Genomic DNA, 15,687 nt, shown 5'->3' with positions numbered 1-15,687 from the left:
AGAGGCACCACGACATGGTGACACCCCTGGAGGCCTATAAATAAAGGCTCGAGTATGCCTCTTTTCCTCACACCTTTCCCCACTTCTTTCTCTCTCTAATCCCTAAAACCCCCCAAAAAAGCCTAGGGAACCTCCCTAGCACGAGGCGGAAGCCCGGAGCGCCCGACGGCTCCGAGAAGAAGAGCCTTTCAGCTCGGGAATGCTACTCCAACGAAGTCCAGTTTTCAAGAAAACCCGTTGTAAGTGAGCTATGCCTACCCTATCTTTAGTATAACTTATGTTTCGGTATAGTAATGTTATTAGGACCTTATAAGGAGTATTTGGGCTATTATTATGGGTTATATAAATATTGTTTAATGCTTATATAATAGTAATAATAGCTAGACTATTAATTAGTCGTGGTTAACGTTAGACTAAACCCTACTGATATTGATACTAGGTTTTATCGAGGGATAATTGTTTTGAGATAACGAAGCGCTGTTCGAAGGCAGAATCACCACCTTTTCAGGTGAGTGCATAGTTACTTTCAGCTTACACATAGATATGAAGTATTTTACATAAATTACGTGTTGTGTGTGCATATTATCTTTATACTTGCTATCTATGCTGGATGAACAATTTTATACATTTTTTTTAAATGATATAAATTGTATATGTATTTTATATCTACAAAATATGTTGGGTAAAACATGGGTAGATGTAATAGTTGCTGTGTGACAAAATAAAATAAGGAGGGGCCTCGTTATAGATGTTATTGATGATCCAGTCATCTAGCGGAGTATAGATGACGACCACGGACTATTCTAGACAGTCTAGTGGAACACTAGCAGGCTCGCAACCTGTAGGTGTTTATTTGAACTGTGTGTTTATTTGAATTGTGTGCTCACCAGGTGTACTCCATCCCCCACATGGTTGCCTTAAGGACATTTATTGTTAAGGAATCCCCTTAGCAGTAGTGTCCATCCTAATGATAGTCCTTAGACTAGGTCCCTTGTGTTAGATGTTTTAGGGACGTAAATTGAGGATAACAGGAACGTGTAATCGGGTTTGTTTGGTTTGATAAAGTTAATAAACTTATTTATTATGGGTTGAAAACCGTATGTGCTCACCGGGCTCCCAATCCTGACCCACTTTGTTTCTTGTATTACAGTTAGTGGCTCATGAGCATAGGTATGATGTCTTGGGATGAGAGATTAAGGGATTTTAGGCTTGTAAATACGGAATAATGTAGTAAGGCTTATGCTGTATCGTTTATGCTTATGATCTGTATCGAACATGACATCCCGAGTCTTTTTAACGAAATACATTTCTATGGAAATGCTTTTGATAAATCTTTATCATATTTTATTTTGTGACAAATTCCGCAACACGTTTATTTAAAATGTTACTCTGATTTTTAAACAAAGCATAAACAAAATCGTTCTTTTCTGGCCGTGAAAATGGGGATGTCACAGTTGGTATCAGAGCATTAGTTTAAGCGAACTAGGAATTTGTAGGATTTCTATACTTAAACTTAGAATGCTAAGCGATGATCGTGAGTTGTGAGCACTAGCTTATTTTAGGAATTATGCCTAAAATGCTTTTATGTGCTAAATGCTTTGTGCCTGATATGCTGTTAATTGTTCGGATCTATGGTCTGTTGCCGACCGGATCTGGAAACCTTATATGTTTAGGATTCTAAACGTACGACTACGATATTAGAACTAACATGTAAACGTTTCGGAGAGATAAGGATGATTTGAACATCAGTCCTAAATAAAGATCTAAATTCACCTTATTCGGTGTATAGATCAAGATGGCAAGGACCCGTAGCGGAAACGTGAATGCAAATGGGAACAGAAACCAACCCCCAGTGATTGAGCAAATACCGGTTATGGTAGACGCTGCTGAGCCAATAACGATGGCCAGAGTGCAAGCGATGATCTAGGCGATGTTGGATCGTCAAATGGAGGAAACTAGACGTTTGCTCCAACAAAATCGAGAGGAAGCGACCATACAGATCGAACAGCTCGAGTTGAACGAAGGACAAACTGAGGAGGGGAATTACAGTGGAATCGTTGGTCAGGTCAACCCACTAATAGTTTGAGAAAACAACCAAGATGACGGAGTCGAGAGGAATGGATGCAAGTACAAGGATTTTCTGACTTGCAAGCCATCGACTTTCACTGGAAAGGAAGATCCGATCGGGGTCATGGATTGGATCTCGGAGATGGAGTTAGCTTTCATGACATGCGGTTGCATAGGGAAACTACAGACCACGTTTGTCGTGCGTCAGTTTCAAGGAGGCGTTGTACGTTGGTGGAATACCTTAGGGAAGACTTTGAGCCCCAATGAGCCCCTGCAACTGACATGGGCATAATTTCTGGTGCAATTCAAACGATAGTACTGCTCAGCTCAAAACTTGCTCGAGCTAGAGAACCAGTTCCTGACCCTGAAGAAGGGAAGCATGTCAATCGATGAATACACGAACAACTCTACAAAAAAGATGGAGTTTACCTTGCGTCTTGTTCCAGATGAGCTGACGAAAATTGATACGTACACAAAGGGACTCCCATGGGAGCACGCGGTGCCAGTGCGTCAGGCGCATACTCTGGAGGCAGCTATCTGGGCTGCCAAGTCTGTGGAAGATATGATTAAGGGAAGAGTTGCCAGCAAGGTTGAGGTTGGCAAGAAGAGGAAATTTGAAGGGTCTGCTAAACCCAACAAAAAGAAGAGCAAGTTCGGTTCAAAGAAGCTCGGGGGAGGAGGAAATGAATCGAAATGGTACGAGAAGTGCAAGAAGAAGCACTCGAGAAAATGTAGCGAGGAAGTAACCTGCTACAAGTGTGGGAAAACGAGGCACTATGCCAATGATTGCACCATCAACAAGAGGGTGTGATACGAGTGTCGTGAAGATGGGCATATTGCTAAGGATTGCCCAAAGAAGAAAGATTCGGGAAGGCCCAACATTCCACCGAAGCCAAAGGTGAGAGCCTTCCAGATGACGCTCAAGGCTGCAAAGGAGGCAACAGACGTCGCTTCAGGTACCTTTCTTGTAAATGGTTTGCCTGCCAATATACTATTTGATTCCAGAGCCAATTACTCCTTTGTGTCATGTAAATTTGGTGGGAAACTAGCATTACCTGTAGAAAGACTTGATAATGCCCTGATTGTAGAAGTTGCCAGTGGCCAGTTCGTACCTGTTAGTAATCGTATTAAGAACGTAGTCATCGAACTAAACAAAAATGAATTCCATGAAGAGCTATTACCCATAGAGTTAAACGGTTTCAACATCGTTTTGGGTATGGATTGGCTTAGCGCTAAAGATGTCGAGATATTATGCCGAAAGAAGATAGTTAGGGTAAATCCCCCTAGAAAGGAGTCATTTATGGTGTACGGGGACAAATGTAGAGTGAATTCTGGGATCATCTCCCTGATGAAAGCCAGGAAATGTTTGTCCAAAGGATGTGCATCATAATTGGCATTCGTAATCAACGCTAAGAAGGAAAAGAAAGAGGTGCAAAATATATCGGTTGTGTGTGATTATCTGTAAGTCTTTCCCGAAGATCTTCCCGGGTTACTACCTGATAGGCAAGTGGAGTTTCGTATAGACTTGTTACCAGGAACGACACCGATAGCAAAGGCACCTTACCGATTAGCACCGACGGAGATGAAGGAGCTTATGACGCAACTTCAGGAGCTGTTGGACAACGGTTTCATTAGACCTAGTTCATCACCCTGGGGAGCTCCAGTGTTATTCGTGAAAAAGAAGGACAGAAGCATGAAAATGTGTATAGACTACCGAGAGCTGAACAAGGCAACGGTGAAAAAAAAGTATCCATTGCGGAGGATTGACGACCTATTCGATCAACTGCAAGGTTCGAGCTACTTCTCAAAGATCGATCTTAGGTCAGGATATCATCAACTGAAAGTGAGAGTTCGGGATATCGAGAAGACTGCATTCAGAACGAGATATGGACACTATGAGTTCTTGGTTATGTCGTTTGGACTAACCAATTCTCCAACAACATTCATGGATTTGATGAATAGGGTTTGTAAATCATTCCTTGATAAATCCGTGATAGTGTTCATCGACGACATTCTGATCTACTCAAAAAGCCAATAGGAGCATTGCAAGCATCTACGGGAAGTATTAGAAGTGCCGAAGAAGGAAAAGCTTTATGCAAAGTTCTCCAAGTGTGATTTTTGGATCCGAGAAGTCCAATTCTTGGGTCACGTGGTTAACTAAGAAGGGATAATGGTTGACCCCGCAAAGATCAAAGCTGTAATGAAGTGGGAACTTCCAAAGAGTCCCACGGAGATTTGAAGCTTTCTAGGATTAGCCGGATATTACCGACGATTTATCCAAGGCTTTTCTTCGACAGCTGCTCCATTGACAGCTTTGACTCACAAAGGAGCTACATATACGTGGAGTGAGAAACACTATGAGGTATTCGAGAAGCTAAAGAAGAAGTTATGTGAAGCACCGATACTTTCTCTACCCAATGGAGTTGAAGACTTCACGGTATATAGTGACGCATCTGGAGTTGGGTTGGGTTGTGTTCTGACCCAAAGAGAAAAGGTGATAGCATATGCCTCTCGACAATTGAAAGAGAACGAAAAGAACTACCCCACTCATGATCTAGAGTTGGCAGTGGTAGTATTTGCCTTAAATATATGGAGGCATTACCTCTATGGCACGAAGTGCAAGCTTTTCACTGATCATAAGAGTCTCCAGTATCTCTTTAATCAGAAAGAATTGAACACGAGGCAATGACGCTGGCTAGAGTTACTCAAGGACTACGACTGTGAGATACTTTACCACCCCGTTAAAGCAAATGTTGTTTTCGATGCTCTCAGTCGGAAAGCCAACCTTGGAAGGAAAAGGCCAAGAGCGTTGAGAATCGAATTCGTCTCGACGATTATGGAAAGTATCAGGAAAGTTCAGGAATAAGATTTAGAGAAGAATGAACGAAAGGAAGAACGTTTGGGCAAAACGTTAGTGTTCGGTACAAACAGTCGAGGACTGAAGGTATTCCAAGATCGAATTTGGGTACCTAAGACGGGAGGAATAAGAGACCTTCTGATGGAAGAAGCACACAAGACCATGTACTCGATTCATCCCGGTAGCACTAAAATGTATAGGTACCTAAAACCCTACTACTGGTGGCCGACGATGAAGCTCGATGTTGCGAAGTATGTGGCCGAGTGTGTGACATGTGCGAGAGTTAAGGCACAACATAAAAAACCGTATGGGAGTTTAGAACCCTTACCTGTGCCCATGGGTAAATGGGAAGACATCACCATGGATTTTGTGACTAAACTGCCCAGGACGAAGAACGGACACGACATGATTTGGGTGGTCGTGGATTGTTTCACTAAGAGTGCACACTTCATAGAGGCCAACGAGAAGTGGTCTATGGATAAGCTTACAAATGCTTATGTGAAGGAAATTGTGAGACTTTACGGTGTTCCTCTAACGATTGTATCAGATCGTGACAGTCGTTTTACGTCGAGGTTTTGGAGGAGTCTACAAGAGGAACTAGGTACAAAGTTGTGTCTGAGTACAGCTTACCATCCGCAGACTGATGGTTAGAGCGAAAGAACGATTCAAACACTTGAAGATCTTGAAGATATGCTGAGAGCATGAACCCTTGAGTTCCAAGGTAGCTGGGATGAGCACTTACCTCTGGTAGAATTTTCCTACAACAATAGTTTTCAGTCGAGCATCAAGATGACACCTTATCAAGATTTGTACGGACAAAAGTGTTGTACGCCGTCTTGTTGGCTTGAAGCCGGAGAGAAACAGTTTATGGGCCCCGAGATAGTCCATGAGACTGCTGAGAAACTGAAAGTGATTAGGGAAACGATGTTAGCAGCTCAGGATCGTCAGAAGATCTATGCTGACAAGAAAAGACGAACAATGACCTTCGAAGTTGGGGATTCAGTTTTGCTTAAAGTCTCACCGTGGAAGGGACTTATAAGATTCGGGAAACCAGGAAAGTTGAGTCCAAGGTTTATTGGACCATTCAAAGTTCTTCAGAAGATTGGGAACCAAGCTTACAAGCTCAAATTACCTGAAGAACTAGATGGTATTCATAACACCTTCCATGTGTGTTATCTGAGGAAATTCACGGGAGAAGTTCCCCACATAATTCCAATCTCGGAGTTAAGAATGGATGAAAATAAGAGGCTAATCGAAGAGCCCGATGCAATTGTTGACCGTAAGACTAAGAAGTTACGACATAAGATGGTCAACTTAGTGCTAGTTCGATGGAAAAATTCGAATGGGCTGAATCTCACTTGGGAAACAGAGAGTGACATGATGGGTCGCTATCCATATCTGTTTGTTGATGCATGATTCCGGGATGGAATCATCCTAAGGGGGAGAGAATTGTAACGCCCGGGTTTCAAGGCTAAGCATTTTTGGGCGATGTAATAGTCTACGTCAACTATTGTAACTATTTTTGAAGTAATAAAGATGAAATATTTGAATTCTATGTGAATTATGTATATTTGTGTGCTTATTACTTAATTATAAAGATATAATTAATAAAGAATAAAAATAAACATCAAAATTAAAGTGTGAAATAAGTCCGATATCTTTACATAAAGTTGTAGTGGTCGAAACAAGGATTCTTGGGATATAAAGAACGCCGAAATCCGATTTATAACGAAGAAGTTATGACCCGTCGAAGTTTCGCGACGGAACCGACACGACATCGGGAAGCGTAAAAAATGAATTTACGATAGAAGACTTTTTAGCCTTATTAATCTAAACCAAAGTCGTAGAGTATGTTAAACCGAGAAAATCCATAAAAAGAACGCTCAAATCTGACTTCGTATAAGGAAGTTATGATTTTTCAAAGTTTCGGCTTAGCAGTGTACAGCCCGAAACTCGAATTTTAGTTCAAGTGGTTTTTGGCCTATGCGACCTAAATGAGAGTTGAAGATCTCAATAATAGGAACTCAACAGTAAAAAGACGGACGAAAACGGAGTCCGTGTGAAGAAGTTACAAATTCTTCGTGGTCATTTAACAACCTAAACTCCTACTACTGTTAAATTTAAGATCGGTCGAGAATTAGCCGACGGAGTCAAAATGAAAGTTGTAGATCCTATTTTTACCTACGCGTGGATATAAATAACGTCGAAAATGGAGCTCGTATGAGAAAGTTATGAATTTTTGAAAATCAGCTGATTTCCACCCTATGTGCGATGCCACATGTCAGCACCAGGTGAAAACTTGGAGCCTACGCAACACCACGACGTGGTGACGCCCCTGGAGGCCTATAAATAGAGGCTCGAGGCTGCCTCTTTTCCTAATACCTTTCCCCACTTCTTTCTCTCTCTATACTCTCTCTCTAAGCCCTAAAACCCCCCAAAAAGCCTAGGGAACCTCCCTAGCACGAGGCGGAAGCCCGGAGCGCCCGACGGCTCCGAGAAGAAGAGCCTTTCAGCTCGGGAATGCTACTCCAACGAAGTCCAGTTTTCAAGAAAACCCGTTGTAAGTGAGATATGCCTACCCTATCTTTAGTATAACTTATGTTTCAGTATAGTAATGTTATTAGGACCTTATAAGGAGTATTTGGGCTATTATTATGGGTTATATAAATATTGTTTAACGCTTATATAATAGTAATAATAGCTAGACTATTAATTAGTCGTGGTTAACGTTAGACTAAACCCTACTGATATTGATACTAGGTTTTATCGAGGGATAATTGTTTTGAGATAACAAAGCGCTGTTCGAAGGCAGAATCACCACCTTTTCAGGTGAGTGCATAGTTACTTTCAGCTTACACATAGATATGAAGTATTTTACATAAATTACGTGTTGTGTGTGCATATTATCTATATACTTGCTATCTAGGCTGGATTAACGATTTTATACATTTTTTTAAATGATATAAATTGTATATGTATTTTGTATCTACAAAATGTGTTGGGTAGAACATAGGTAGATGTAATAGTTGCTGTGTGACAAAATAAAATAAGGAGATGCCTTGTTATAGATGTTATTGATGATCCAATCATCTAGCGGAGTATAGATGACGACCATTGATTATTCTAGACAGTCCAGTGGAACACTAGCAGGCTCGCAACCTATAGGTGTTTATTTGAACTGTGTGCTCACCAGGTGTACTCCATTCCCCCACATGGTTTCCTTAAAGGCATTTATTGCTGAGGAATCCCCTTAACAGTAGTGTCCATCCCGATGATAGTCCTTAGACTAGGTCCCTTGTGTTAGATGTTTTAGGGACGTAAAGTGAGGATAACGGGAACGGGTAATCGGGTTTGTTTGGTTTGATAAAGTTAATAAACTTATTTATTATGGGTTGAAAACCGTATGTGCTCACCAGGATCCCAAGCCTGACCCACTCAGTTTCTTTTATTACAGGTAGTGGCGCATTAGCATAGGTGTGATGTCTTGGGATGAGAGATTAAGAGATTTTAGGCTTGTAAATACGGAATAATGTAGTAAGGCCTATGCTGTATCGTTTATGCTTATGATCTGTATCGAACATGACATCCCGAGTCTTTTTAACGAAATACATTTCTATGGAAATGCTTTTGATAAATCTTTATCATATTTTGTTTTGGGACAAATTCTGCAACACCTTTATTTAAAATGTTACTCTGATTTTTAAACAAAGCATAAACAAAATCGTTCTTTTCTGGCCATGAAAATGGGGATGTCACAATAGGCGACGGTTAGAGCTGAGATTCGGAATCGGGACCTCATCGGCTATTGTTCATACTGCGAGGTGAGTTTTCCTCACTGTACTTACAGGTCGAAGGCACCAAGGCTGACTCATTAGATTGATATCCTGCTATACATAGATATGCTGAGCATGGGAAAAATCTGTATGATTATATGCTAGTCGTTGCGTAGATCGGTTGATCTGTAGGATTACATGTGATCTATGACTGCATGACTATCTATCTGTTGATTATGTTTGTTATCTGTTATATGTCAACATATTGTGTTGGGTTGAGACTTTACTGCTTTGTGTGTGAGTTAACAGACCGGAGGTATTCCAGTCTAATGACTGAGTGGACCTGAGGGTATTCTAGTCCGATGATTGAGTGGGCCCACTATATATTGGTATCCAGTCCGATTACTGAGTAGACCTGTTGTATGTTAGCATTCCAGTTTGATGACTGATTGGGTCAAGAGGGGGTAATCTAGCCCGATGGCTGTGGACCCGGGGGTATTCCAGTCCGATGGCTGATTGGACCTAACATGCTTGTTCGTTTATGATATGTGTTTTGTATGTTGGTACTTTGGGGAAAACTCACTAAGCGTTGGCTTACAATTTATGGTTATGATTTCAGGTACCTCTGAGGATCATGGGAAGACAAATGCGTGACCGTAGACATCCTGATTTTATGTTGTTGTTCTTGGGAAACTTTGTTTTGCACAATGATTTGAAAATAATGGTATTATAGACACTTTTATTTGTAAATAAATTGATTTAAAAAGTTTAAATTGGTTGTGATTTTCGAGATGTTACAATTAGAGACTAAACGTACAAACTGATCCAAACCAAAGGGACCATTCATGTAATTTACCCTTTAAAAAATTACAAAAAAACAACACAATTGTATATAAAATGGTAAAAAAACTGTCAACTTCACGATTACACCATAAGTCGTTCCAAAAGGCAAAATGTCAACTATATGACAATCATTATTCCAATGTCAGCGGTTTGACTAGTCTTCGCATTATATAATACGTAAAAAGAGCTCCAAATATTTTTGTATTTTACTTTGTTTAAGAGAAGTATGATTTTCTTTTTATTTGTTGTTTATAAAAGCACTATTTGAACTTTGAAGTTGTCAATGTTGATTTGTTATAAGTTAATTTTAATTATTTATACTAGATAAGTAAACGAACTTAGTAAAATGCCGAGTCAAATAGATTTACGATTTTATCGTAGTTTTGAATTTAATTCATACAACATGTTAACTTGTTTTATTTTAAAGTTAGATAATACTTAATAGTTTAACTTCTGCAGTTATTTTTAACATACCTATTCCATATAAAATCGTTAGAAATCTAAATAAAAATATGATAAGCCAATACCTGGGCAAATAAAAACTAGGGAAAAAACAAGTTAATTTACTCCTCCAAAGATTTTCTAATAATTAGACAACAAACTAGGGTTTACAACAAGTCTTTTTATTGGCGGGAACTTGAGACAACAACTTTGTTAAATGTTAAATTGTTCTCAATGGTGATTGGTGAAAGTAGATGAACTTGAGACAACAACTCAGCTAAGTCCAAAATTTTCGTCCTTCGTTTTTTTAAAAATGTTGTAAATAATCAATATATAGTTAAGAGAAAAAAACAAAAGAATTAAGGTCTCCTTCATCAACCATCACCATGAAAAAGATAAAATCTTAGATTCTCCAACTCTTGTTGCTTCTAACACTTAAGAAATCGATGCATCTTTAGTCACACTCACACATCGGCATTCTGCTGTGAAAATTGAAATGGTTATATAGGTTGGGAAATGGACATGATGGATCTGAGTGGACATCTATATATAAGAGTATAAGACATTTTTTTTTTCTTCATTTTTATATCATATTGTTTTTGGTAAATTCTTCCTAAATCTAGGACTTAATTTTATTAATATAAAGTTTTTTTTCTTTTATGAAAATTGCCTTTGAAGATTCTTCATACTAAAAAACTATTTATTTTTCAAAAAGAAAAAACTACCATTTTTGCATTGAACATCAATTTCGCAAGCCACACCTATAAAATTCCTTGGGGTTTTTAAATTATTTTTATTTTTCGGTTTTATGTGTCAAAACTATGATACATTTTTTCTATGAAAATTGTCTTTCAAGATTCCTACTAAATAAAAGTTTTATTTTATTTTATTTTTTTTACAAGTCAAACCTCGACTTTTTTCTTCAAAAAATTATCGTTTTTTGTGATTGCACATGCATCGTGACAATTAGTTAAAACCTACAAAAGGGGTGGTTATATTTAGAAAACTCTTATTTTTAAATCTTAATGATTTTAGTTGTTTTTGTTTTTGTTTTTTCTCTAAAAATCACTCTTTTATCGTAATATAATCTATATATTTAGTCACTTCCAGTAATTTTATGGGCCGTTTGATAGAAGCTGACTAAGTTAGAGACTTGGACCGAGTCAGAAACAAAAATGTATGCCAAACACATGGGGTGAGGATCGAGTCCATGTTTGGAGTAACACTCGGTCCAATGACCTTTTTCTTGGATCGTCTTAGAAGAAAAGTGAAGGACTCAGTTAAAAATTAGGACCAAGTGAGGAGGTCTTGAAGCAAATCAAACATGCTGATTAAGAAATGTAAACCTTGTCTTAGCTTTGGGTCCGGTCAAAACCTCTATCAAATAAAACCTTATACCCTTTTTAAAGAAAGCTTGAAAACAAATTTATATATTTAGATTTTTGCAGGTAAATTATACGATATATAAATTGTAAAGGGATACTATTTAATAGGATATAAGGTTATATTAGCTTTTATTAATAACCGAATAAAATTAATAGCATTGATTAATCTTAATTTATCGTTACTAAAAACTATTCATAGTGAGACATGTTAATATATCATCCTTCTTAATAAATGAAGATTTTTTTGCCACATGTCAATCTCTCATAAGTTTTGACATTTGTCATTTTGTGATATTTTTTAAATAAATATTATCCACTTGTCAATTTTTGGTTTGTTTCAATTTTTAAAATTAAAGATATATATATATATATATATATATATATATATATATATATATATAAAGTATTAAATTGCAATAAATACGTTTCTTCATTTTTTATTTTAAAGCTATACATTAAAAAATATTTTCTGTTTACACCTATCTCTAATAAATGAAGGTCTTTTTTGCCACTTGTCACACTCTAATTCAATTTGCCAAATGTCATTTTGTGGTTATTTTAATTTAATTTTTGTTCCACATATCATTTTATGAGTTTTTCTATTTTATTAAATTTCATATAATATTTTAATATAATAATAACAATAAATATAGTAATAAATGGATATTAATTTCACTAATAAACTTATCTTTTAATTTCAAAATTCCCAAAATTAAAACTCATTAGTTTCTTTTCTTTATTTAATTTATTTGTTTAAATTTAAAAGATAAAAACATTTCTATTATAACAAATCATTATTTTTCTTATTTTCTTATAAATTCAAAATTCTCAAATATTTTGACATTTATATTTAACTTTTTTTTTTAAAATTAACCCATATAATATATGAGTCTCACAACTAGTTTATATTATACAAAACGATGCAATATTTTATTTTATGCACAGTTTAATAAATTTTTATACTTAACAAAATATCCATAAAGTATTAAAGTTAAAATTTATAAAATTTGTATTACTATGATGATCTTTGACCATATCAAAGTAATTATTCATGGACAAATATATAAATCTTCATTGAGAGACGGATGAATTTATACTAAAGACTTTTTAATCTATCGATATTAGGTGTTAGCTGAGATTCAAGTTTCATCTAAGATATACATAGAAGTAATTTAAGAGTAGATTGAATTTAATGTTTAAAAAAATTGTAATTTTTTTTTTCTGGAAAAGAATAATGAAGAGTATATAGATCTCAAATTCCCAAATTTTGTATTTTCAATATGAAATATAACAAATTGGATATCTAATGTTTACTTTTCCACTAATTTTTTTACAAATAAAACCAATGCATTGAACTAGAAATATAAAAAAAAAGAGAGAGAATGCTGTAAATTATATTTAGAAATTCGTAAATATATTCATATAAGTTTTATGTTATGATAATAAGTTTTTAAAATTATATTTAATATATAAATTATTTATAAAAAATACTCAAAAATAAATGAAGGTCAATGGCTCAATACAATCCGTACAAAAAAAAAAAGGTTGGCTGTTCGGCCGGAATTACTCATTCCTTACTACCTCAAAAAATCAGCAACTTGTTCTTAAGAATTAGATGATTATTTACAAACGCGTTAAGTCAAATGGATTAAAAGTCAACACAAATATGAACTATATAAATGGAAGCATATAGATTATGCACTCAATTTCACAAATTCAATTCCATTCTCCGGTGATCAGCATTCTTCAATGGCGAGTTATGGCATCCACGGCGATCTCCTTGAAGTCACAGGTATGTTCCTCTTCTTCGCAATTTTTTACTTTCTGAGTTCGCAAACGTTTTACAATTAACATCATCAAAAGTGCTTGCGAATGCTGTTAATTGCTTCATATTTGTGTAAACCGTGTTCGAGTACATTTGAGTGATGATTTTCCCCATTTCCTGTTATGTTTATCTTCGAGATCTAATTTCGTTTTTTTTTAATGGAATTTAAAGTTGTTAGCTGCAATAAACTGAAAGATACAGAATGGATCTCGAGGCAAGATCCGTACGTTCATATCGAATACGGTAGCAACAAATCTTCCACCCGTACCTGTAAAGGTCGTCTCTCTAATCCGATCTGTTTATAAATGTTATGAGAATTCGTGATTGTGTTTTTGATTTGAATTCAAAATCTGCTATAGATGGAGGCAAAAACCCTACATTTCAAGAGAAATTCGTTTACAGTCTAGTTGAAGGATTAAGAGAACTGAATGTTACAGTTTGGAATAGCAATACAATCACACATGATGACTTCATCGGTAGTGGAAAGTAATTACTCTTCTTCTTCTTCTTCTTCTTCTATCCTTTTCTGTTCGTTGAATCGCTATGTTGATTTCAACTGATCTGACAAATTTTGTTACCAGGATTCCATTGGCAAAGGTTCTTTCTCAAGGATTTGATGATAGCAGCTGGCCATTACAAAGTAAAACTGGCAGGTTTGTGTTTTAATTATCGAGATAATGTTATGATCTTGAATCGTTCCATTGATTCAGTCAAAATTCATATACAGGCATGCCGGAGAGGTTCGATTGATTATGCATTATTCCAATTCCAATTCCAATTCCGGTGTAAGTTGCATTCTCGTAATTTCTCATTCTTTTACATTGATCTGTTAATCAATCAAACATCGTTTCCTTACAGAAACCAGGAAAAGATATTGCTCATAAACCATCAAAAGGTCTTGCTCCATCAGCACCACCGGCGTCCATGTACTCTGCACCTCCGCCGTCAATGTACTCTGCATCACCGCCGCCGCATATGTACTCTGCACCACCACCGCCGTCTATGTACTCCGCACCACCACCTCCGGCAGCATCTTACCCTTCACAAGGCGAAGCATACCCTCCACCAGGCGGAGCATACCCTCCACAAGGCGGAGCATACCCACCACCATCTCCTTACTCATCATACCCACCTAATTCAGGTGTTTATCCACCGGCTGCATACCCACCTCAGGCGGCTCCTTATCCTCCTCCGGCGTACTCATCAAATTCTTATGGATCACATTATCCCCCTGGTAACCTCCTAATCCTCATTTATATCATCCTTTGAAAAAAATGAAAAATATGTAACTATTAAATTAGTATGAATTTTGCAAAATAAATTCATAAATTATTATGTTTTCCATTTTGGTTATTTTGGTATTTTGAAATGACATGTTTACAAAGATAATAATTATCTCTCATTAGAATATATAAAAATAATAAACCTAAATAATCATTCTAATTATTTTTGTCATTTTTAAACTTACTAAATCTACATTTGTTTTTATTTTCAGGTTCTCCATTCCCAGGAATGTATCCACCACCACCATATTGATATAGAATCGTTGGTGATAAATCGTATATAATTTTTCATTAATGTTATATCCTTTTAACTATTAAAAGAAATTATTGTTAGATGTTTTATAACATTATGAGTTGTTCACATTTTGAAAAATAAATCATAAGATGTTTTTTCTTCCACAAAGGTTATAATAATTTTCGTATTCTTTGGCTGAATTTCAAAGTGTAATTTCATTATTTAGTTGAAATTCATTGTTATACACTTTGTACCCACTATGGTCTTCTGTTTTTATTTGTTTTATAACAATTTTTTTAATAACTGTCGCATATATTTTTGTTTGATAATATCGTAGAGTATTCTTTTCTTTGGTACATTAATTGAAACAATAAAGTAAAGGTGTTTGAGACTAGTCGGATCCAAAACCCTTTATCTTTTATTTCTTTGTAACATGGGTTCTAGATCCTTGCTAGTCTTTAATAAAATTCGGCTGTTAAAATAATGTTATGTTTGATGCGTATAAAATGACTTATAAGTTAGTTTATTTTTTGAATTTGTTACAAGAATATCACTAAATAAACACCTCACAAACACCCCTCTTAAAAGTTAAACATGTTTGTCCTTTATTTGATGAACTCAATGGTACTTCAATCATTCACTTTAGCCACTCTAATCTTCGACATTGTTGATGTTTTGACTTTTGTGTACTCAAGCGATCATGCTTCCGCTCTATAGCTATAGTGCTGTACTAAATGTTCTAGTCTGATATGGAGGAGATACAAAGGTAGTAGTTTAGGTGTGCCGACCAATGCATCCAAACGGGTTAGTGTTGAGAGCATTTAGAATGTAGCAAAATGTGTGCAATTATAAATCATGGAGCTTATTATGTTGTCGGAATTCCTTCTGCATTGGTATTTGCTTCTATTCTTCATGTTGGAGGCATGGTGAGATTTTTGTACCTTATTTTTAGTGAAGTTTTGGAGTCTATTCGTGATA

The 15,687-nt window shown here is 36.3% G+C and overlaps 1 protein-coding gene across 1 annotated transcript; it reads left to right on the top strand.

Moving 5' to 3' along the window:
• The first annotated feature begins 12,988 nt into the window (after positions 1-12,988).
• LOC145063217 (uncharacterized) lies at positions 12,989-14,909 on the top strand. Its single transcript, XM_079010809.1, has 7 exons — positions 12,989-13,158; positions 13,363-13,467; positions 13,551-13,677; positions 13,773-13,844; positions 13,919-13,976; positions 14,050-14,425; positions 14,687-14,909. Exons 1-7 carry the CDS (start codon positions 13,116-13,118, stop codon positions 14,725-14,727), a joined length of 822 nt encoding a protein of 273 aa, XP_078866935.1. The 5' UTR covers positions 12,989-13,115; the 3' UTR covers positions 14,728-14,909.
• Positions 14,910-15,687: the final 778 nt, after the last annotated feature.

The sequence above is a fragment of the Lactuca serriola genome, chromosome 7 (assembly GCF_051521515.1).
Source record: "Lactuca serriola cultivar US96UC23 chromosome 7, Lser_US96UC23_V15, whole genome shotgun sequence".
In the NCBI taxonomy this organism is placed as follows: Eukaryota; Viridiplantae; Streptophyta; class Magnoliopsida; order Asterales; family Asteraceae; genus Lactuca; species Lactuca serriola.
Note: the sequence above shows the minus strand (reverse complement) of the source record. Positions and strands in the feature narration are given on the sequence as shown.